Genomic DNA, 22,768 nt, shown 5'->3' with positions numbered 1-22,768 from the left:
AGCAGCTGTTCTAAAAGCAACAGCATGCATCTCTTGTAGAGCCAATCAAACCACCTGAGCCATATAACTGTGAGCTACAAACCCAAAATTTGCCAATTTCATTATTATTATATGTACAACCCACAATTACAACAATTTCTCTCCTCTCCTCATCTCCCTATCTCTCAGTCCTCAAGTTTAACCCTCACTGATTAAAATTGATTTTGAACTAAAGCTTTAGCTTATTTACTGAATAAGGCATGCAGCCTGAGTCTATTGTGTTACTTAACAATGGCTGTACTGGAAAAGAGGATAGTTTTCTGCTGGTTATTTGTTTAGGATGCAGTTCTAACCCAATTATGATGACTGTTTTCCCTTCCTATTGGCCCCTGCTGCCTCCCATGACATCAGAAGCCTGTAATTTTTATATCTTGCTTGCTGTTATAACTTTCAACACTTCAGCAAGTAAGATATCTTTGGAGCATTACATCATTCACTGTTCAGCCTGACATAATCTAAAATACCTTCTGACTGCAAACAGCTTAAATACTGATATTTTAAAAAGGAAAGGAAAAAATAAAAGAGTGTCCTGAAACAAACCATATACAGTAAGAAGAGGCAGTGGTAAGTAGAGGTTCGACTTTAGGCAAGCTTGTAAAGGAACCAAGGAATCAAAGTTTGAAAAGTTGTTTACACAACCATCTGCCTATGCTGAAACAATTTCTTCTCTGACAAAGTGTCAAGAATATGTGAATACAATTCTTAGGGCTGTCTTACTTAATGCGAATTTGCTGAGGAAATGATTTAAATTCCATCTGTCAGCATTGTAAAGGGACTTGCCAAGAGTTACATACTTACGTGCACCCCTCCCCCCCTTAGAATCTGAATATCTAATGTTATTTGAGACCTAACTGCTATACGGCTGGGATGCTGGAAATTCAGCACAAGGATGTTTATGAGAAGCACCAGAAAATGCAAAACATAAATAACCTCCAAGGAAAGATAAGTTTGAAATGTTTCCAAACCACAATTCCCTGTTCCACAGGTGAAGGCAGCTATGAGCAACCTTCAAAAATCACTTGCTGCCCACAGGGATAAAAACTGAACTATTTGCAAAATATTGTTGCAATATATGTTCTGAATGTATTATTTCACTGTTATGAGCCAGCCTGAAAATATTTAAGTATTTTGTTATATAGCAGGTGATTCTTTATGAACTAATTCTGCTGATAATGAAAAAAAGCTTCATAGCAAGTGATTCAAGACATGCCTTTTATTACACACTTGACCAGCCAGCTGGAGGAAGACGGAAGAGTGCTGCAGCTGCTGTGTATGTGCACTGTTGCTTTCCTGTAGAGAGAGCACAACACCAAGGAAGGAGACTGGTGTTGTGCTCAACAAGGTATTTGCTTACAAATTTGAAAAACAAATTAACATCCAAATACAAAAACAATGTGGAACTTTGTACAGTAGTATGGTGCAGTCTTGTATGCTTAAAGGAAGCATGCTTTAGATATGTAGCTTCTCAGCTTTAAGTCTAGAGGAAATAGGCAATTAAGATCTTCATCAAGGTGATGGGGAATTTCAGCCCCAGGACAGCCAACTTGCTCCCCGCCAATCTACAACACATGGAATCTCAATTATACCCCAGACATGTTCAGATTTCTCTGAATTATGGAGTTGCTTTATCCTAGAAATTTAAAGGAATCCCAAATAATATATTTTTGAATGGCTGCTTTGTGCAACATTCCAGATAACCAAAGTGGTGTGTTTTCCACATGGCTGCAACTATTCGGTAATGACTGAGGCTTGCGGTCCAAAAACCATACCACATGTGCCATCAGGATGTGTGCTAAGGAAACCATATGTGTGGTTAACACATCATCCTCCCCACAAAACAGTTCTGAGTCAGGAGTAAAGAGACTGTCCATGAAGTCCAGCAACCTTAGAACAGCAGCAGCACTATAGAAACTCGGGACAGCTGCCTGGGCAAACAACTTACATAAGTTTCAGAATTCCTGTCCTTTTTCTCAAAAATCCCCAAAACCAACCACAAAAATATAGTAAGCAGAGAAAATGTGTTACACCCTACCAAGATGAATGGAAGATACCTTATTCCAAAGCCAGCTGTAGAAGCATCTTAGCATTTAACGTACACTGACCTTCCTATTTTAGGACAATTATAGTAATGAAAGTATTATGTGCAAATGTAATGCTCCTACCATTCCTGCTCCCTATGGGTATAAAGTTATACCTATTTAAACATAGTAATTTCCTTTGCTCTTAGTGCTGCAAAACTACCATGGCCAGCCCTGACTATAGTGCTAGGAATGTATGAAGGGTGTTTACTCTGTCAAAAAAACAACCCTCAAGTGATAGTATAAAATTCAGCCTTAAACTAAAATGTGGATTAACAGGCCAAATAATAAAGAACCTGGATGCTAATATTAGCTGTAAGCAGAAATGAGATACTGGTAAATTTCTAGACAATTATTTTACAATGCAGATGCACCGCTAGAGAGTGCTTTTAATTACCCTAATTTTCACTGTCTTGTTTCTCAAGACTATAAAAAGCAAAGCTGCAGGAATGTGCTATGGAATGCCCAGTTCGCCCAGGCAGGACTTGTGGGTTGCTTTTGGAACTGCACTGGTTCATGTTAGCACTGGGAACTTAAACCATCTACTGCAAAATTGAGTGTGCAGCAGCAACAATCTGTCCGAAGGGTGTTTGTTGATTCATCAGTGACATCTTACCTCTTCTGGCCTACTAAGTACATGGCCCTCTGGGCCAGTTATTCCCATCTCCAGCATCCTAGCTTGCTCCTAAAGAATATAAACAGAATGAAGTTAAGAAACAGATTTAAGAATTGTTATTAAGGAGTAAATCTGAGTACATTACAGTCATCTGAATATGTTGCATAGAGCAAAGTCTAAATGTGTGGTTACCAGAGCTTGGATTACTGTGGTTAACCTATCCTAATACAGGAATGACTGTAGTTAAATGTTATATAGCCTTGGATGTCAGCTTATTATAGTTTTTAAAAAACTTATTAAGCTTTTACATAAGCTAGTATTTACAAAACAATTCTTGGAACAAAACACTATAGTAGAACTATAGTGCTGAAATAAAGATTTAAAGCCACTGATAAATATCAGCAAAACCCAGGTACATCTGGATAATATGCTTGCCCACAATGACTGTAAGTCTCAAAATTTTGGTACATTACCAGTTCTGCTGATTAATCAGAAGACAGAAGACAAACTATACAGTATTCAGACAACATAATCCTACTTAACTGGTTAGAATTTCCAGTTGAAGGACAGAAACTTAATTCAGGTATTTACAATCTCTACCTGATTGGGATCTAAGGATCCACCTGGCTCTCTCAGAATACATTTGTACAATGTGTCATGTTTTACACTAGTATACATACATTATTTCTGCTTACAATATGTGCTTTGGTCAAAGAGAAGATAGAACAACATCACCTGTGCAACGATATCTCCATTTTCAGCATGAACTTGAGCTACTGCGCCAAGATCTCCCAAGAAACTAAATATCTCATACAACTGAAAAAGAGAAATTAGCAAGAAAGCCAACATTAGAAAACATGTGGCTCAACATTTGCATGTTGATTAGCAGAGATTTTATTTCTTTGTTTATTGTTATTAGCACTGGACTTTGAAAGGGCTACCAATTCAGTCAACTACCACTTAAGAATAAAGGAAGAAAAATAGTGAGAGCTCAGGAGAAGGAACTAGATGTCCACACTAAAGGACTACTGGCTGAAGCATATAAATCCTAGCTGCACTCACATGTGTTATTGCCTCTTAATCAGATGTCTTGTGAGGCACTGTGTAGCCCTCATAAAAAAAATGGGGAGGAGCAGTATTTGTATTAGATTGTAGTTGTCACAAATCATTGATGGACATTTTTACTGGCAAGATAATTTCTGTCCTGGCATTTAGTCCTACATGAGGCCACCAAGAAGGCTCAAAATCACAAATTAAAACACAGTATTAACCCTTTAAAAAGGCTGATAAGCAATGCATACAGCACAGTTGAACAGCTTAGTTCTTACCTCTGTATTTGACATCTGGTACAAATCCTTATAGGCCATGTAAACCATGAAAGAGTTAACACCTAAAGCAAAAGATTATATAAGAAGAAAAGTTGGCAAATAAGACTTTACTCTCTACTTCACGTCATTCTAAATCGGTACTCCACTAGTCATGTGAGGAATTACTCACACATAATGGAATGGGAATCTTTGGCAAGAGCCAGCAGCAAAGGGAAATTTTCTGTTTATTGTCCTGTTAGTTGATTCTCTGAAACACTGAAGTTATCTAGCTAAAGCTCTGTTGAATCTTAAATGTAGTCAAAAGCTTAAGAAAAGGGAAAATATTTATTGGGCATGTGGCCACCTTTCGGAGTGCTGCTTATAGAAATCTAACAAATATGAGAGGACACTTTCAGGATCACACTGATTTAGTAGCCTGGAAGAAAGCATGCAAAAAGAGATTGAACCAGTTGATGTATTGGTATTGCAATACCAAATAACATCAGTACTATGATTTGTAAGCCATTTTCTACACTAAGATAATTATCACGTAGAATCAAGAGTTACTTATCATACAACTGGGGAACAATTCATATCACTCAAAGGAGATAGTAAGAAAACTGTGGTTGGACCCAACAAATCCCAGCACAGAATCATGCACTATATATTCTATCATACAATTAGAATGTGGGAAGACAAGGGATTGGCCTCTGGCATTGACGAACCTTTTTCTTTGATGAGTGTTTGCACTTCTTGTTTGACACTGTCATTCCAGTGGGTGATGTCCACATTCAGGGAGTAGTCACAGCAAGCCTTCCCATCACCCCACTCTCGCCACTTCTCATATGCTTCTATGAGGCTGGACTCAGGCTCAGGAACAACATGATCAACTGTGAACAAAGGCAGCAAGTTGTAGTAAAGAATGAAGGTCTTATGCTTTCCCCTTCTGTCTAGAAGTTTCCTGCTAAACAATTACCGTATTTACTCTGATCTAATGTTCCTTTTTTGGCCAAATTATGTTGCGAAAATTAAGGTGGGCATTAGATTTGATAGCACATTTACATTCACCAGAAAATCCTTTTTTAGTTTTCAAGGTTCCAAAAACTGAGGTGCGCATTAGATTTGATGGTGCATTAGACTCGAGTAAATACAGTATGTCTTCTGTAGCCCAAAGACTCCCGAACTCCTAATAGCCAACTTCATGGATCCTTCAAAAAATATGCTGTTTCCCAGCATTCTACAAGACACAATGTACCACAGAAACCAGCTAAACAGTTTTTCAAAGTCTCAGTCACTATGCTGTTTGGGGCAATGTTTTCACCACCAAAAGAACAGATGCAGCATTATTTCAATATTTATTTTTGTGATGGAGCACACTGTAAATGGGTATAGAGGACTACTTAGGCAACAAAGTTAATAGCAAGGAATCCGGGTAAAGAAGAAACAGAGAAGATACTTCAGAGATAGGAATATTTTAGAACTATAAAGAACAGTCATTGTCCAGGCATTTTCAACACAGGAACCTCTACCATGTTTGACAATTTGGGTATAAGCAAGTGAACCAAGAGAGCATGTCTCATCTTACTGCTTGTAATTTCTCAGATATGTCTAGAGTGCACTTACCAGAAGGAAGAATGAAAAAATAGGGCACTGTGCTTTGGATTAATAGTTCCTGGCATTATACCAGGTGCTTTTAGCAGGCTTTTGCTAAGAAGTGAGCGGGAAGTAGTAGCAGGTTGCCTCATCTCTTTCCCTCACTACGACTCATTAAAAAAAGAAGAAAGTTTCTTCCTAACATGCAGCTTAATTTACCTTTTTATTGCCCCTGACGTAATCCTCGATTTCTACTGCAGTTATTACATGCAACAGACACTGCGGCAGATACTGCAGTTCTTTCAACAGAAAAATGAAGGAGCAGGAAGTAAAACATTTTCAACCAACTGCAGTCACACTTGCAACTTGTCCTATGACTCAATAAGCCAAAAAACCCCTGCAGAACCATCAAGCGATGAACCAGAGCATTCTGAAAACAAGAAGCAAGAATTGCTCTCCCATTTTAGTTTACTTCCTAGGCATGCTGGGAGATTGATTTGTCTTCTGAGGCATGCTCTACTATTATTATTTTTAAATCACAATTTTGTGGACGTTTATTCTTTGTTAAACTGCTGAAATGCCATTGAATAAAAGATTAAATCTTGATATTTTAGCAAACAAGACCTTCAACAAAAATCTCACAGCATAATGAAGCTAAGTTGGGTTATTGCATAAATCCTTACACTTCAGTAAGTTTTTCCAGAAAGTCTGATTTTTCCATGGAAGCTATAACACAAACTTCATCTCGCTTTGGAGTCTACTGAAGTTCATTTGCCATAACTACACACTTTCTAGCTCCAAATTATTTCCATGGAGGAAAAACAAAAATAAATATGCATCACCCATTACATCTGATGACCAATGGAGCTGCAACGAGTAGAGCAGTTTTCAAGCATTTTTAAACATTTTAAATACTATAGAAATAAACAACTATGAACCAATAATGGCAATTATTGAGCTTCTGAGGCAGCCCTCAATATGTTCCACAGCAAGGATGACTGATGTGGTAGACGGTAATGGACCACAACTCTGGCTGGGACTGATGGGAGCATGTAGAAGGACACTCAATGAACTGTACTTTCCACTTGTAAAACGTTCACCCTATCTTAAATATAACCAACATTATATCTATACCTAGCACCATATTATGCACCAGAAACAAGTTTTGTAATAATAAAAAATGAAGGTAATGTTTAGAAGACCCACAAACTGTCGAGGAAGACACAAAGAGAGCCCCCCTCCACCCTTGTACTTACTGATCATGGTGGTCCCACCCGCCAAGGCTGCTTTTGTCCCTTGGAAAAAGTCATCCACTGCTGTCATCCCCTTGTATGGCATCTGCAAATGAGTGTTGACATCAATCCCTCCAGGGATAACCATCCTTCCATTGGCTTCTATGGTCTTCACTCCGCCAGGGACTATCAAGTTGTCTCCAATTTGCCTGATTAAATAATAACAAACCAGTCTGATAAACACGTTTACAATGACAAATGTCGAGTGCAATTTATTCCACAATAAGACAGTTCTTTCATCCACCATAACTGATCAGCAAACCAGCATATTTAGTACAGATTTCTCTTATACATTTTAGTTACTTTAGGCTGTAAAGTAAAGTATTACAATAATGGAGCAAATATATGTTTTTTATACTCCTTTTGCAAAAGAGTTAGGATTTGAGTAAATTTCATCAAACATTTCTTTATTTGACCTGCCTATTAGAAGAGTACATATTTAAGAAGCCAAATACCTGAACTCAACACACTATTATACTAATGCCAGAAGAACCACACATTGATAGAAACCCCAAAATGGAAAACCAGGACTCTACCTAACAGCTGCAAAGAGGTAGGAAGACTATGTGACTGGCCCTTGTGGGCAAGAAGAGGATGCTCAGCCCTTCCTACATTTGTCATACCACAAGGAAGGGCAGCAAGTGAATGAGTTTAGCAGTACCCCTGAAATGTCCAATTGTGCCTGCCACTTGTGCAGCTGTTTGGCAGAGACCCAGATTTCCAGACAGGCTGCTGCAGTGAGTGTCCCGCATTTCTGCTCCTACTAACTAGAAAGAAGCCTGTTACTGCTGGTTTGTCTGTCTTTTTACAGTTAATTTTGATTAGTTACATTAAGCAAAATATTCTCCATTTGGTATGGAGTATAGTAGCCTCCTGTTTTAAAAACTAGGGGGAGCAATTCCCAAGGTTTACAAGCCAAGCTTCAGCTTGACTAAGGGTCATTTCACCCATGAACACCCTTCTCAGAGAAGAATGTACTCCTCCCAAGGCTTCAGAGATTCAGGCACCAACAATATGGGCATCTGCTGGACTTATACAAAGCCGTGAAATATTTTCTGGTAATCAAAAGACTAGTGTCTTTATGATTATGGATTGGATTTTCACTGTGTGTGAATTTCGATATTAATGATATTTTTGGTATATGGTGTCATTGTAAGACATATGGACCAAAATGTTGGAAAGGGAAGCTAGATATATGTAATTGGACAATTTACATCATTTTCATGTGGGAAATTTCATGTACCCTATATATACCCTATCACACTTAGCAAATGCTTCTGTTTCATCACATGTATATATCACAGAACAAGCTAAAGCTTCTCATGATGGAGAAACAGACATGGTGTGTATCACATACCGTGAGGTACATGCAATCAATTTCCTACATGGAAATTATATTCATGTAGAAAGTTATGACATTTATGAAGCAGTTCTAACATTAGTTTTTAAAAGATATTTGTAAGTATCATTTGAAAGATGGAATTTATATTAACAATATATTGTTTTTCTTCACTGTATAGTTTATTGTAACTTGATATGTTTTCTGCTCTTTTAAGGCTCCATTTGGGAAGGCAGCTTCTGAGTTTGTAAATGTATTGTTTTGAATAAATAATCATATTTATTATTATATTTTGTATCAGCAGGTGGTGTTACTTTCTTAATTTGTACATTTGGCTTTGTGTTTGTTGAGTTACAGTTACTTTTTCCACCAAGCAGTTTTCATACACATAGTAAAGACCAGTGAGGAAGACCAATATCAAAATATCTTTGAGTCTTGGGATAGTTTGCAAGTTTTATTTGTTTTGTTTCTTGACATTCCAGTGATCTGTGATATCTTATGAGCTACATCTGTTCAGTTATTTTGCTAATATACAATGTTTGCATTTGTATGCTTTTGCTTTGGTTATAAATAGCATTGTTTGTTTTTAATTGTCATTAGATTCCATTAAATTATATTTGGTGGAATTCAACACTGTTCTATTCCATCTGTGTAAGCATTTCAGCTTGCCAGATAGAACAAACCCCCTCTCCTCTTTCTGCTGTTCTGGGGGCTCTCCTGACTGACTTGAGCCAATTTTGATGGGTACACAGGGAAAGGGGGGGGGGAGTCCCATTGTGCAAGCAGGAGTCCTTGTGCTTCTGCTGAAGGGGCTTGTTAGGTGAATCCTGCCCTTCTCTCTCTCTCTGTTTCTCTCTCTGCGTTTGTTTACATTAGTTTGCAACTATTTTTTGAACCCAATCTTTTTATCAAGACTTCAGATTGTTGGGATTTATTTCCTTTTTTGTGATGGCCAACCTCTGTTTATCCCCTGGATTCAAAATTGAGAAGCATACTGCCTCTAAACATGGTGTCATTTAGGGCAGCTAGCATGGCTATTCACAGCTGTTCACAGACCAACCTTCATGAATTAGAATAATTCGTTGCATTTATATATTGTATCTTCAAGGAGCTCAGGGTGCCCATAATCATCCAACAGAATGAAAGGTGCCCAGGTTCACCCAGTAAGCTTCACAGCTGAGCAGGGATCTAAACCTCAGTTTCCCTCATCCAAGCTTACAGCACTGCAGTGGCTGTAAGCAAGAAGCATTGAAGCAAATATTATGGCAGTGAATTCCAAAAGTTAAATGTGTGAAGAAGCATTTCCTTTTGTCAGTCCTGAACTTACTGCAACATCAGCTTTACTGGATGCAATCACTCTTCATTCACACCATTAAAATGTATAATGAGATCAGGTTGCTCCAAAATAAACATAAAAAATAACTGAAAAAAGATCAAGCTCCCACCTCTATTTACTACCACAAAAATTAAAGCACCAATTGTACAATTTGCAACCGATTAATTCCATGAGAATTTTGTCTGGATGTTAAAAATAAACAAACTTGTATTTTGTTGTAAATAAATAGGAGGTAAAAAGAAAGCTTTTAAAAAATATTTTTAAAAGCCCTGTCTCCATATGCAAAAACAATTCTCAAGTCCTTAAGGTCTAAAAGTTAGAATTACTTGTTGCAAAAAATGAAAACTCCCAAATATAATGGACACAGCTGCTGAACTGTTCTTAAGTTTTGCCAGAGTTTTGCAATTCCACCACCATCAAAAAGTTCTATAAAACAAACAAAAACCTTTCCCTGGGAGTTGACAATGAGTTCGCTATGTATTTGGACATCCACTGACATAGCCTTGTGCATTCTGTGCAGAATTTTTAACAGCACGTTCATTGTGCTATAGCAGTACAAGAAATACTATCTTCTTGCTTGAATCTCATCTTCCACTGACCTGAAGGACTTACACAGCAATCCACGTTGCAGCTGAGGTGGTAGTGAACCAATGGATTCACTGCCACATCCACAGCCCTGCTGGCCAGGGTAGAAGCCGAAGGACTGTAATTTTCCACTTTGTTTTGCTAGCTCCACGAAACAGGCCTGCTTTGGATCCAGCATATCCATCACCAACCCTATCCCAGCTTGTGTACAGTGTTCTGTTTCAGGGTCTTACAACAGTAAATGCTGGTAGAAACACGTTAGGCAGTTGAATGCACTCCACTGTGCTTTCAGCAGGCACAGTGGGGGCCTCATCCTCACCAGCAAAGACATCTCTACCACATCCAAAACCCCTCTAACCACTGGTGGACCTCGGTGTCTCAAATTTCAGTGGCACCCTGTGCAATGCCAAAATCTAGCCACCCACCTCCCACTCTACCTTGGAGCAATAGTGGTGGAGCTTGCTCCTGCGCCCCAAAAGTTACGTGGCCAGTGCGACCACCCCCCTACAGCTACCTCTCCTCTAACATTGCCTCCTCTAGTGGTGCCAAGACTCTGGAGGACCTTGCCCCAGGGAACCTGGCTGATTCCTCTCTGGTGGCATTTAGATGCCAGGTAAAGACAATTTTATTCAAGCTTATAATTTGTCTGAATTTTGAGCTGAAGCTTTTTGTAATTTCCTTTCTTCTTAACTGCTGTTTGCTTTTTGTTTTCAATTTTGATATTTTTTGAAAATTATGTTGATTTTTAATCTGCTTTGGGCATCCTGTTATACATAATGGAAAGACAAGTGGAATACAAGTATAAATATATGTTCCAAAATGTATTCTATTAGCCCTTCTGAATACGTGCACAATTCCATGCTCTTTGTGCTTACATATGAGTAAGTTTTACACCACTAATACTCACTTCTCTAAGCCAAAGTGCCCAAATTGCAGAATGTCTTTTTTTAAAGCAGGGGGGGGGCCTACAAGCCCACACAACCTTGTGTACACAAAGAACACTGGTTCAGTTTTAACTGAAGCAATTCCAACTCTTGCATTCATCAAAATGTTGATTACACCAAATAGTCATTCAAATCAAATCTGGCAGCTTGTGATACAACAGAGAATGGCCATTTTGCATGGGGGTTATGTTCCTAACCTGTGCACATCAGCAGAGCCCTGTTACATCTCCGACCCCCCTTTTCCGGCCACTTCGAGGTTGCAATGATGCACATGTGTGCAGCTACACACATACTGAACAAGCATAAAATGCTCGTTGCCTGTATACATCTTTTGGGGATACATTTTTGGGGTATAAAAAAAGAAACCTTTAAACACAAACACCCCACATCTCTGTATAAATGGACTCACAACATTTGAAAAATTATTTGTGAGTTTTAAATATTTTACAGATGGTACTCTTTCCAAATGTCTTTGTGGCAACAAACCAGCAGTTAATAAATTGCCTTTTTCCCTCAGGGTTTGAACACTTGGACAATTTCCTCCTCTTAAATATTATTTGATTCCCCCTGTTGCTGCTTTTAAAAATATTTCCTGCAGAAGAATCTGGATACTTGCTTTTATACTTTAATGGCAAAGAACATTTGAGATCCTTGGCTATAAAATATCCCACAACTCAAACCTCACTGCACTGGGATTTAATCCTAATTGCATGTATTTACACACTAGAACAATTTCAGCCTTTAACCACTGGAGTCATTACTTTGACTTCATAAACATAACCAGAAGCCAGATAAAACAGAAACCATAACAACTTTTGCCTAAAACCTCTCAGAATCTTAAAGACACAGCTTCTTTTAAGAAAATCTTTACCATCTTTAACTGCAATAAATGTAACAGTCATTTTTATGATGCAGTAGGCAAGCCAGAAACCAAACATAAATTACATTTGTCATCTCTTCTCTTTAGCAAAGGGTCTCCAAATACTATGACAGTTTAAATGCACTGATATAGAAAGCCATGTGCTGTAAATGACTTAATCACAGACTATTTGACATGAATAACAAGACAGTATACATGCAATATAAACTTGCACATAACAATTTTTGAAATCCTGTTCCTCTCTTCAAGAGATAGATATATTCTGACCACTAGGAAAACAAAGAGTGGGCTGTGGGAACTGTATACCTACTTTATAAGACCATCCTCCATGTAAATGTCAGCATAGAATGACTGATCATCATTGACTATCCTCCCTCCCTTAATGAGAAGACGGTCGCTCTGTGAAGAGAAAGAAAAGATTTTTATTTGACAGATGTTATGCATATGTTTGCATCTCCTTTTTATAACACAGGGTGTCCATGGAAAGAGTAACACAAAGCCAATGAACTGTGCTTAGTTAAAGTAGGCCCAATCTTTAATCAATTCCATCTCTGTTTGGCATAAGTTACAAATTATCTGCCCATTTCCCTAAAGCTGGCTAGCTGATGCAATCCCACTGCTGTCTATGAACAAGCGGCAGTTTCACCTGGACGCTATTGATATTGTTACTACTGAACAGTTCTGAGAGCTCTTTTTTAACAGCATTCAGTGTAGAAGCTAATTTTGAGCACCATCATATCAACATTACATTGGGGGGGGGGGGCTCACAACATTTAAATCATCTGTATTGGAAGGTGCAAAAGATTTAGTTCAACACTTGGACCAAAGGAAAGACTTACCAACTTCCTATAGACCAGGCATGGCCAAACGTGGCCCTCCAGATGTTTTGGGACTACAACTCCCATCATCCCTAGCTAACAGGACCAGTGGTCAGGGATGATGGGAATTTTCGTCCCAAACATCTGGAGGGCCAAGTTTGGCCATGCCTGCCATAGATCTTCAACTGGTGGATGGGGATCTATTACTGGGTCACAGCCAGACCTAAGGCAAGTCAAAATATCAGCACCATTTAAGTTAAAAAAATTAGAGAGGGTACACAAATGGGCTAAAGGTGGGTCCTGGGCCTGAAAAGGTTGACCATCATAGAATAACCAACATAATCCACAGTACTGGGCCACAAGCAGCAAGCTGGTACATGCCAGAACCAATTACTCCCAAGGACTCCAGAAAGAGTTAATTGGTCCCTGGTGGTTAAACTAAGGCAGTTTCGTATCCCCACTGTTTACACCAGTGGCGGGGGGGGGGGGCTCTTTCACTGCACCTCAATGTCCTTGCCTCAAATTCTAAGACAATTTACAAAAAATAAAAAAACACCACAATTTTTGTTACTTCGGCAAGTACTCTTCTTCCTTTTCACTATCTTTTCTCTCTCTTTTTGTCACAGGAGACAACAAAATCAAATAAACCCGACCCCCAGACTAATGTGCCCATCCAGCTCTGTACAGGCCAAGAATTCAGTTACATGCCATGCATGCGCTGCACACATTCCAACACCGTAATTGGGGCAGCCCCTCCTTGGGAGAAGCTCCGTGCACACTCTGCAACCTTAAGACATTTTGGATGAAAGGCAATGTTTTTATGTTGTAGAAAGGTCAGTTCACTGTAAAAATGAGCTTCCTAAAAATGCTTCAAGAAAGTTGAATGATTGTTTCCGTTTTAGCTATTTGGCTACCAGCTTGAGGGAACTGTAAGGTTTGCAGCAGTGGAAATGAATATTTAGGGGGAGGGAACCCAAAGTGAATAAACCTCCCCTTCATGAACAACCCAATGAGATGGTCACTGGCTCTAGAGAAAAGTAAACACTAATGGGGGGGAGGGGAAAATAAAAGCACCAGTTGTGAAAAAACAAGTTTGAATATATATGCAAAAAAGTAAAAAAAAACATAATGTATACGAGTGCCAAACCAATGTAATAATAAAAGTATAAAACACTATTTACAAAGAAACCCCATCTGCAACAAAATTTGTCTCTCCCATATCAGTCTCTACAGCCACAGTAGGTGCTGCAACGTTCCAGCAGTTTGACTTCACCCCCCAAGGTGCACTCCTCTATTGTTTCCAACAAGAACCCAAAATTGGGTCTCCAGCTGTTTTTATACTACAGTTCCTACCATCCATGACCACTGGTCCTGCTAGCTAGGCATGATGGGTGTTGTAGTCCAAAACTGCTGGAAATCCAAGTCTGGGGAAACCCTGTTCCATATCTACCCCATACATAGACCAATCTTACTTCCCAATGAGATCCAAAGCAAGACCTCATGCAAACATCGTAATAAAAATCAGGGGGAAATAATGCAAGAAATACTCCCTTGGATACACAGAGTCCTTTTCTGAAATGCATTCACCTCTTCCACACATCACACTTAGCTTAGCACAAATGAGTGGGCTTCCAGAGAGGGAGCTTGCAGATGCTTTGCTCCTCCATGGTCCTTTCTGCTGCTGCGCCATGCTGACACACATGACTCGTGAACCAGGAATAGTTATTTCCGTTCACACAAAAAGGGCTTTGTTTTCTTAGCTGTTACAATAACCTACACATTTGGTTAGTTTCTTTACTCTCTGCAACCTTGAATCCCTACTGTTATGGGTTCCATGGTTATTCGGAGTATAGTCCAAGCATATCAGTTAAGTGAATAGACATTACAATACAGATTGCTAGTTAAGGATTGCTAGTCTTCCAAATAGATAAATGACCCTGGATGGTTAAGTCCAGTCAAAGGCGTGTGGCGCTCATCTTGCTTCAGGCCAAGGGAGCCAGCGTTTGTCCACAGACAGCTTTCCAGGTAATGTGGCCAGCATAACTAAACTGCTTCTGATGCAACAGAACAGAAGCCAGAGTGCTTGGAAATGCTGTTTACTGCTACAGCAGTACCTATTTATCTACTTGCAGTGGTGTGCTTTTGAACTGCTAGGTTGGCAAAAGCTAGGACAGAGCAACGGGAGCTCACCCCATTATGGGGATTCATACCGCCAACCTTCTGATCGGCAAGCCCAAAGAGGCTTAGCGGTTTAGACCACAGCACCACCTGTCTTCCAAATAACCCAAGGCTTGTAGATATTAGAAGGGAATTTATGGCAACAACAGTTCCCCCCCCCAACCTCTTCATTCTTCATGGTATCTACTTCTATAATAAAGTTGGCCTTCCTGGACAGGTGAAAATTCAAATAAGCAACAACTCGAGTTCATAATTCCTGAGGTGCAATGAGACAAAAAATACAATTCTCTGTTCTTAAACATCATCTTTCTCACTCGTACACAACCTGTGATTTTACTGATTTTAAGGTGTGCTGTTATGCTTTGTTCCCAAATGAGAAGTTTCTTGGAAGACCTCCTACAAACATTTTTCAAATGCCCAACACATCTGAAAGAGACAGGGGTACATATGTATTATCCGTATGGTCTCCCATAAAAGGACCCCAAGTTTTATTCACATGTTGTAATACAATATGAAATACACTGTTAAAAACAACTATACAATTTCAGCTTGTTTCTTAGATTACCCTAAGACTTCTGCATTCTAATAGTACACATAACACCTTGGGTTAAGTACTTAATTCGTTCCGGAGGTCCGTACTTAACCTGAAACTGTTCTTAACCTGAAGCACCACTTTAGCTAATGGGGCCTCCTGCTGCTGCCGCGCCGCCGGAGCACGATTTCTGTTCTCATCCTGAAGCAAAGTTCTTAACCTGAAGCACTATTTCTGGGTTAGCGGAGTCTGTAACTTGAAGTGCATGTAACCTGAAGCATATGTAACCCGAGGTACCACTGTATAATGAATATCTGGTGATTTCCTCAGCACAAAATAACAAGCAAGCTCTTGACAAAAATCTCACCTAGGCTGATCAATTTCAGTTCTAGACACCAAGTTTCCCAAAATTGTGAAGAAAACAGAATAATTAGGGGGTGTGGCAAAATAACATTGCCTATACTAAAGGGCTGGTGGGAAAGTGTTGAAGGTCAGGCCAGGAATTCATAAGCAGAATGTATCAAGTGTGAGCAAATTACATTGTAGCACAATCTGTGTTTGTTTTAATACAGTACAGTACTAGATCTGCAATGCTTTTTTTAAAAAAACTTTATCTTCTAGATTCAGACCCGTGCTCTAAAATGTGATCTCCAAATAAAAAAAAAATGTGATGTGGAAAAAATAAAAAGTGAACAATCTGCTCGTACCAGCACTCACAGAGGGATGATTCTGACAGGGGTCAATACAGCCTTCCCCTGTCTGCATGCTTGCAGCCCAACAAAACCTTAAGAGGAACAAAAGGTCTGTGTGCACCTCCCTTATTGCCACCTTGTCCTAACTCACTGCTGAATGCAAGTTACTTAACTTTTTTGACTGAAGTACATTTTCCCCCTTCTGAATTCTTAAAGGGCAGAGGTAACTGATGCTAATGCATCTGAATAAAGGAGGCACAGCACAGTTAGAAGTTTATTTTGGTCTACTGTTGCTGTAGCGAAAGTATACAGGAATGTAATGGCCTTAGTGGTTGTTTCATTGATATTTAAAAGTTTTGCATTTATCATAATTTGTGCCGAGCCCTAGTAGCAGTAAAATAAGAAAGAGGAAGGCCAGCACCAACTCCATTAGTTGGTAGGCAGAAAAGGGTGGGGGATGGCACATTCAATGACATCATGTCTATTCTGGCACAGAAAGTTCTGGATTCGTTCATATGCAAGAGGAACTAAAGAGGAAACTGAAGCGCTTATCAGGAAACGGGCCCGACTAATTCAAGGGCTTTTGCATGCTTACCAAGATCTCCCGGGCTATTACAATAAACACACTGTTCATCCTGCCAAAGCTCATTTCTGCTTCCCCACACCCAGCCATGTCTTCCTGCCAACCCTGTTTCAGGCTGCATCATTAGCCACTGTTGGCCTGAGGGAAATTTTATCTGCAAGATACAGATGAGAGAAATCACATTCATGGAGTCACAACAAAAGCACCAAGAATCTAAGTGCATCTTGGATTCTCTTTGGAAATTCTGGCACAGATCCCAGGCCTTCTCTGTTACCTCCTTTGAGCATCCTGTTAAATGAAGATGCCTCTCTGTGGCTACAGGAAACTTTATTGCTTGTTCATTCTCACATAAATGTTACCCTACACACCAGATGTTTTCTACCAAAAGGATAAACAGCAAAGAGTTATCTACCACCTTTAAGATTAAAAAGTTATTACAGCATACACTGCCATGAACTATTAAGAGCACAGACTCATTTGGCTACTCCTCTGCAAGTTTGTACAGAAAGAGACATTAGTACTGTCTGACTGCAAAAGCAAGATCAGGAAGGCAGATGGCTTGATTTTAAAAAGATGCAAGCCACCATGAACTCCCATTTCCCCCCTGCCATCCAAAAATCCTTGCACAAAACAACACTGACTTTATGAGAAAAGAAGGGTGCACATGGAATACTAATGCAGGGGTTTCTTTTAGTTGAGATTGAATGTACACAGGTAGAATGGTAGCACAATTCAGCCCTTCATGTTTCACAAGCATAAATCACTCCCATGAATGGGACAAACTGCACTGATGCTCTACTATGAATACAATCTATTTATCCTTGTAGTAATTCACAGGCAAACATGCACTCTATGTAGACTAACTGCATAGATTTGTAATGGAAGTAACGTTTGTAGATATGTGAAATGGCCCCAAGACTGATACTGAAACTTCTGGCACCTCTGCCAGATTCCTTGATAGCTGGTGTCTATAAAAATCTGGAGAGGATTATGCACCACAGGATGGATCAGTAAAAACCATTTTTTTCTCTGAAACAACTTTTTCTCTCTCCAAAAGATTAGTTAGGTTTGTTTTGTGGTTTAAAACAAAATCTAAATTCAGTTCAAACATGTTTAAAGCAATTGACTCTGTAGAAGGAATATTGTCTTAAAAATAGAAACAAAAGGCAAACATATGCAACTTTCAAGATCACATATTACAGATATGACACATGTAATATATATTCTAGTTATCACTGAGGAAGCCATGAATATTTAGAAGTCAACCAAAGAGCATTTCCCTTTTCCACTGAAATGGACAGTGTGATATAGTGTTTAGAATGTTGGACTGAGAGAACTGGGTTCAAATCTTCACTTGGCCATGAAGTGATTTTAGACCAGTCACTACTCTACCTTGTAGGACTGTTGTGAGTATAAAATGGAAGGTGGGAGCTATGCATGCTGTCTTATACTTCTTGTAGGAAAGGTTGGATATAAATGTAGTTAACAACAATAAACTTCTGGTTACTTAATCTTCATGTAAGTGATCTTGCTAAGTGTCCTTGCATATGCAAGAGCACCAGGCACTCCTAATTTTAAAACTATTCCAAATCTGCAGGAAGTGCTTTTGTACAAAGGCCATGTAGGCTACACGATCAGAGGTTCTGGATTATATTCATAGGTTGTATGAAGAAGTTTTAATTGCTACAACAACCAGTTAGGATGCAGGTTAATAGATGAATTAGAAAAGTGGAAATTTGGTTTAATTCATTGGTTTAAAATTGACCCTTTTCCTGGTGACTTTAAAAATCTATATTGATCAATCCAGTCAAATGTTCCTGGTAGGCAGCACAAATGTGCAATTACTAGCATGCTCCCTTCCAAAAACAATGGTCTGTAGAAAGGCAGATTGATCTAAAATAAATAACTGATTTAAAATCCCTACCACAAAGGACCAATTGTAAATCAAGTTTCCAATTCCTATGTATTTCCAGCTTGTGGGGGGAAATATATGCTATGGCTAACCCTGTGTCTTCTGTATTTTCAAGTGTCTTGGCCCCAAGCCAAGCCATTGAGTATTACTCTTACTGTCCTTATTAGCTCCTGAACCCAACACCCCCTTTGCCTTTGAAATGGAACCAAAGCATCAAGAGAAGCCAGAACTTTAACAGACAAGCCACAAAGTAATTCTATTCACTGGGTTTCTTTAAAAAACACAATGGGCAGTATTCCTCAGGAAATCAATTTCACTGTGATTGTGTGGTTCAAGCAACATATCTTCTGATAAAGTTTTTAACACTGGTGTTAGGGTTCAGTAGTGGTAGTGGCAGAAGGGTGGATATGGGGCTTTTTTCCAGGGGTAACACACCGGAACTCAGTTCTGACACCTCTCAGGTGGGTGCCATTGCCATTTTAAGAGAAAGGGGAAGGTGTTCCTGGTGAGTTCCAGCACCTGCTTTTCTAGAAAAATAGCACTGCATATACTTGTGATTTATTTCATCTTTCAGATTGCTTTAAAATGATAGACCATGCCTTCCCTACCTGATTCTCATATTTTTGGGACATCATATTTGACATTTGTAAAAAACAACAGAGAAACAGAAAACAAACAGGAGTCCAAGTTATAAGAACAGTTTTTTCTATTAAAAAAAATAACACTCATCTAAATCTTAAGTCCCCTCCTCATTTTACTTTTGAAAGACTGGAGTAGATTCTTTCTACTCTACTTCTTTCATACATATTCAAAGGTCTAAGGGGGGAAAGCCATCTTATACAATTTTGGGCAGCACATGCACACAGAGTACTGCTGGAGTAGCTCCATAGTTTGTTCATCTTGTCTCCCACATGATGTTTTCCTGGAACTTTTATAGGCATAGGTGCGACTCTCAGATGTATACTCATATTTCAAAGTATTGGGTATGTGGCCAATGAAGTATGTTAAATTAGCATAAAACATACATATATTAGAGCTGCTTCCTGACTTGGCAGAAGTATGAAAATGGAATTTTACACAGACTCTTTATACACTGCAGAGTTATATAGAGAATGGTCTCACAGCAGACAATGGAATTCTACTATTGCAACTAAGCAGATTTGGCCTGTTAAAATGACTGAATCAAGGAGTCCTATGTAAACTGTTCTGGGTGTGTGTAGTAAAGGCACGCTTCCTTGAAAACCATCTCTTTGCCATTACTTTTCTTCGAAATTGCTTAACACTTGCATGCAATTCCTGGTCCTCTGCAACACTTCACAGGCCAAAAGATGTTCAGAAATACAGTAACTGGGTACATGTTTTGAGACTCAGGTCAGAAAAGGAACAGGTTAGTTTCAGCCAGGAAGATAATACTTTACATATTTACAGTCCACAAGGCACATGGCTTGGAAGAAGGGCAGAGTTTAAATGTTATTTCTGTTACCGAAAGAAACATTACAAAGGTCATGCACTGACAACAATGCAGCTCTCTCTTGTAAAAGAGTGCTGTTATGTCCCCTCTTTTTTACCAAGACAATCCAAAAATCACAATCTCTGGGAATTGCAGGGGTAAGTGAATAGTGTTCTACATACTGTACAAGGTACAGTGGTGCCTCGCAAGATGAAATTAATTCGTTCCGTGAGTTGTGTCTTCTAGCGATTTTTTCGTCTTGCGGAGCACGGATTCACTGGGTATTAACGGCTTTAAGAAGAAGGAAGCAAACTCGCAAGACGTTTTCGTCTTGCGAAGCAAGCCCATAGGGAAAATCGTCTTGCGAAGCAACACAAAAAACGAAAAACCCTTTCGTCTTGTGCGTTTTTCGTCTTGCGAGGCATTCGTCTTGCGAGGTACCACTGTATGCATTATCCTGGTGGTGTGGTTACTATTAGAAACCTCAGCTTCATGAACAACTTTCCACTGGGTTCACCAGTTGGGTATATATGGTATATTCCCCAATATACCATATTTTTATAAACAAAAATATACTGTGGAGCTAGGAGATGCCCAGTGGAAAAACGACTAGTCTAAAAATAAAATCATGTAGTTGATGCAGATGTAGTTGAGAAAGTCACTTTACTTTCAAGACTCCATTTTTCTTCCCAAAGTGAAGATCTAATATATTGAGGAGGAGTAAAAAAACACTAGTGAAATATTCCAAATCGGAATCTGCATGCTCTTTGCATGCAATCCAAGATTCATCTATTGTCTTTAGTATAGTCAATTATCTGGCAAGACTTAAAAAAATAAACATAGCATCAATTGTAATTTTGATCCCTAAGAGTCTATTTTGAGCAAAACACATACTATTTGTATAGTCTGTATCTTATCTGTCTCACATCTTTACTTCCTAACCTAAGCCCACTGAGCTTTTGCAATATTGGCCAGTTCCAATATATTATCTACAACTTATTTTATTCAGTCTACCTCACCATCTTCCTAATTCAGGTGTCTAGGTAATCTCACTATACATGTATAGCCATATTCAAGATGGCAACGCCCTGAGAACACAGTGAAAATAGCCACATATGCACAATACAGCTGCTGCTCATGAGCACCAGTATGAAAGACAAGACAGACACCCTGCCATTCCCATTTCATCAGACTGCTTTTCAACAATATGCAAGATGAATATCTGCACAAGTTGTAGTGGATTTCTTAGTTTATGTACAAGCTAAGTACAAACAAGCAACACTATTATTCTGCAAGATTTTGGCTTATCCCCAAGGATCACGCAGAAACTGTTATGCCTGAGTTTAGGCAGAGCCCCACCCATACAACCAGGCACACATCACTGCCTGTGGAAGCGTACTACTGTTTTCACTCCAATATTCATTACTAGCAGTGAGATTTACTGGCAGCTATGATGATAAAGGGATTCGGTGCTCTTATACCTCAAGAATTTATTTTCTTGATCTCAGATGTTCTTCTACAGCATTGCAATCCCCTGCTAGTCAACCTGTCAAATGAGGAAAAAACGATGGGCTGTGCACAGCCTGAGCTGGCCACATGTGGCAATCAGTGTTGTGGGCAGAAGAAATATTGAATACCAGTATACCCTTTCCCTCTTGGAAATTACTTCTGGTTCCTGGGTGGTCACACCCTTTCAAATGCAGGGACGCACCTCCCTGTAGAAAGTGGGGGTGGGGTTCCCCCACGACTCCTAAGAAAGTAGTTCTTCAGTGTGTCATGTCTTCAGGGGACCAACATCTCATATACTGAACAAGGAACATTCTCGCAATAGTACACACCTTACAGTTCTGTACAATGTGGTTACCATGTGGTATAGAATTGACAATTATTAACACTATCAGAGGACTGTTAGGTGTACATCTTTAAAGGTGAATACCTAACTTTACCATTTATTTTCCAGCTACACCATCTTGAACTGCTTTTTAAAATGACATTAATTTGAGAGAGTGCTGCTGAGAATGCTTTAAAAACCCCTGAAAAGAATAATATCACCCTCAAATAATTTATTTATTATCACTACTTTTATCCTGACTTTAGATCCACAGCACTAAATGCCATAATTTTTTAAGCTAATTGCAGCCATAAAATAACCAAAGAAGAACTACGAAACAACACACAATAGTGAGCAGCTGGACCCTAGTGCAGCTGGACTTTCCACTATTTCAAAGAAAGCATAAGAAAGCATATGCTGAATACCAAGATAGGTGCGGCCCCACTGCACAGAGCGTCAAAGAGGCAAAACTGCTGCAGTCAGGTGCAGCAGCACAAAAGAAAACAATATCATGGGATTTAGCTAGCTAATGTAGGTCACACCTTCTAGACCTAAGAGAGAAGAAAATGTAACACTTTTACATGGCTGCTTTATAGTATTATACTGTGCATGTACACACCTAGCTGCTTTATCTGAAAGCAGGTAAAAATCGGCTTAAATATTAAATGACTTTGGCATTAAAGGCAAATAATTCAGTACTGCCAGAAATGTGAGAGTAAAATAAGATGCTGGCTATGTCTACTTCTTTTATATAATTAGTCCC

The 22,768-nt window shown here is 39.1% G+C and overlaps 1 protein-coding gene across 3 annotated transcripts in view; it reads right to left on the bottom strand.

The window, feature by feature from the left end:
• Nucleotides 1-22,768, bottom strand: part of DPYSL3 (dihydropyrimidinase like 3) — a 55,233-nt gene that overhangs the window by 9,601 nt on the left and 22,864 nt on the right. For all 3 annotated transcript variants that reach the window (XM_053376643.1, XM_053376644.1, XM_053376645.1), the window contains exons 2-7: nucleotides 12,320-12,408; nucleotides 6,890-7,074; nucleotides 4,766-4,930; nucleotides 4,062-4,123; nucleotides 3,469-3,549; nucleotides 2,734-2,802 (exon numbers count right to left, since the gene is read on the bottom strand). In XM_053376643.1, the coding sequence (XP_053232618.1) occupies nucleotides 2,734-2,802; nucleotides 3,469-3,549; nucleotides 4,062-4,123; nucleotides 4,766-4,930; nucleotides 6,890-7,074; nucleotides 12,320-12,408 (651 nt within the window). The remainder of the gene's footprint in view (nucleotides 1-2,733; nucleotides 2,803-3,468; nucleotides 3,550-4,061; nucleotides 4,124-4,765; nucleotides 4,931-6,889; nucleotides 7,075-12,319; nucleotides 12,409-22,768) is intronic.

This window comes from Podarcis raffonei, chromosome 2 (genome assembly GCF_027172205.1).
Source record: "Podarcis raffonei isolate rPodRaf1 chromosome 2, rPodRaf1.pri, whole genome shotgun sequence".
Classification (NCBI taxonomy): Eukaryota; Metazoa; Chordata; class Lepidosauria; order Squamata; family Lacertidae; genus Podarcis; species Podarcis raffonei.
The sequence above is the reverse complement of the archived record's forward strand: the minus strand, read 5'-3'. Positions and strand labels throughout refer to the sequence as shown.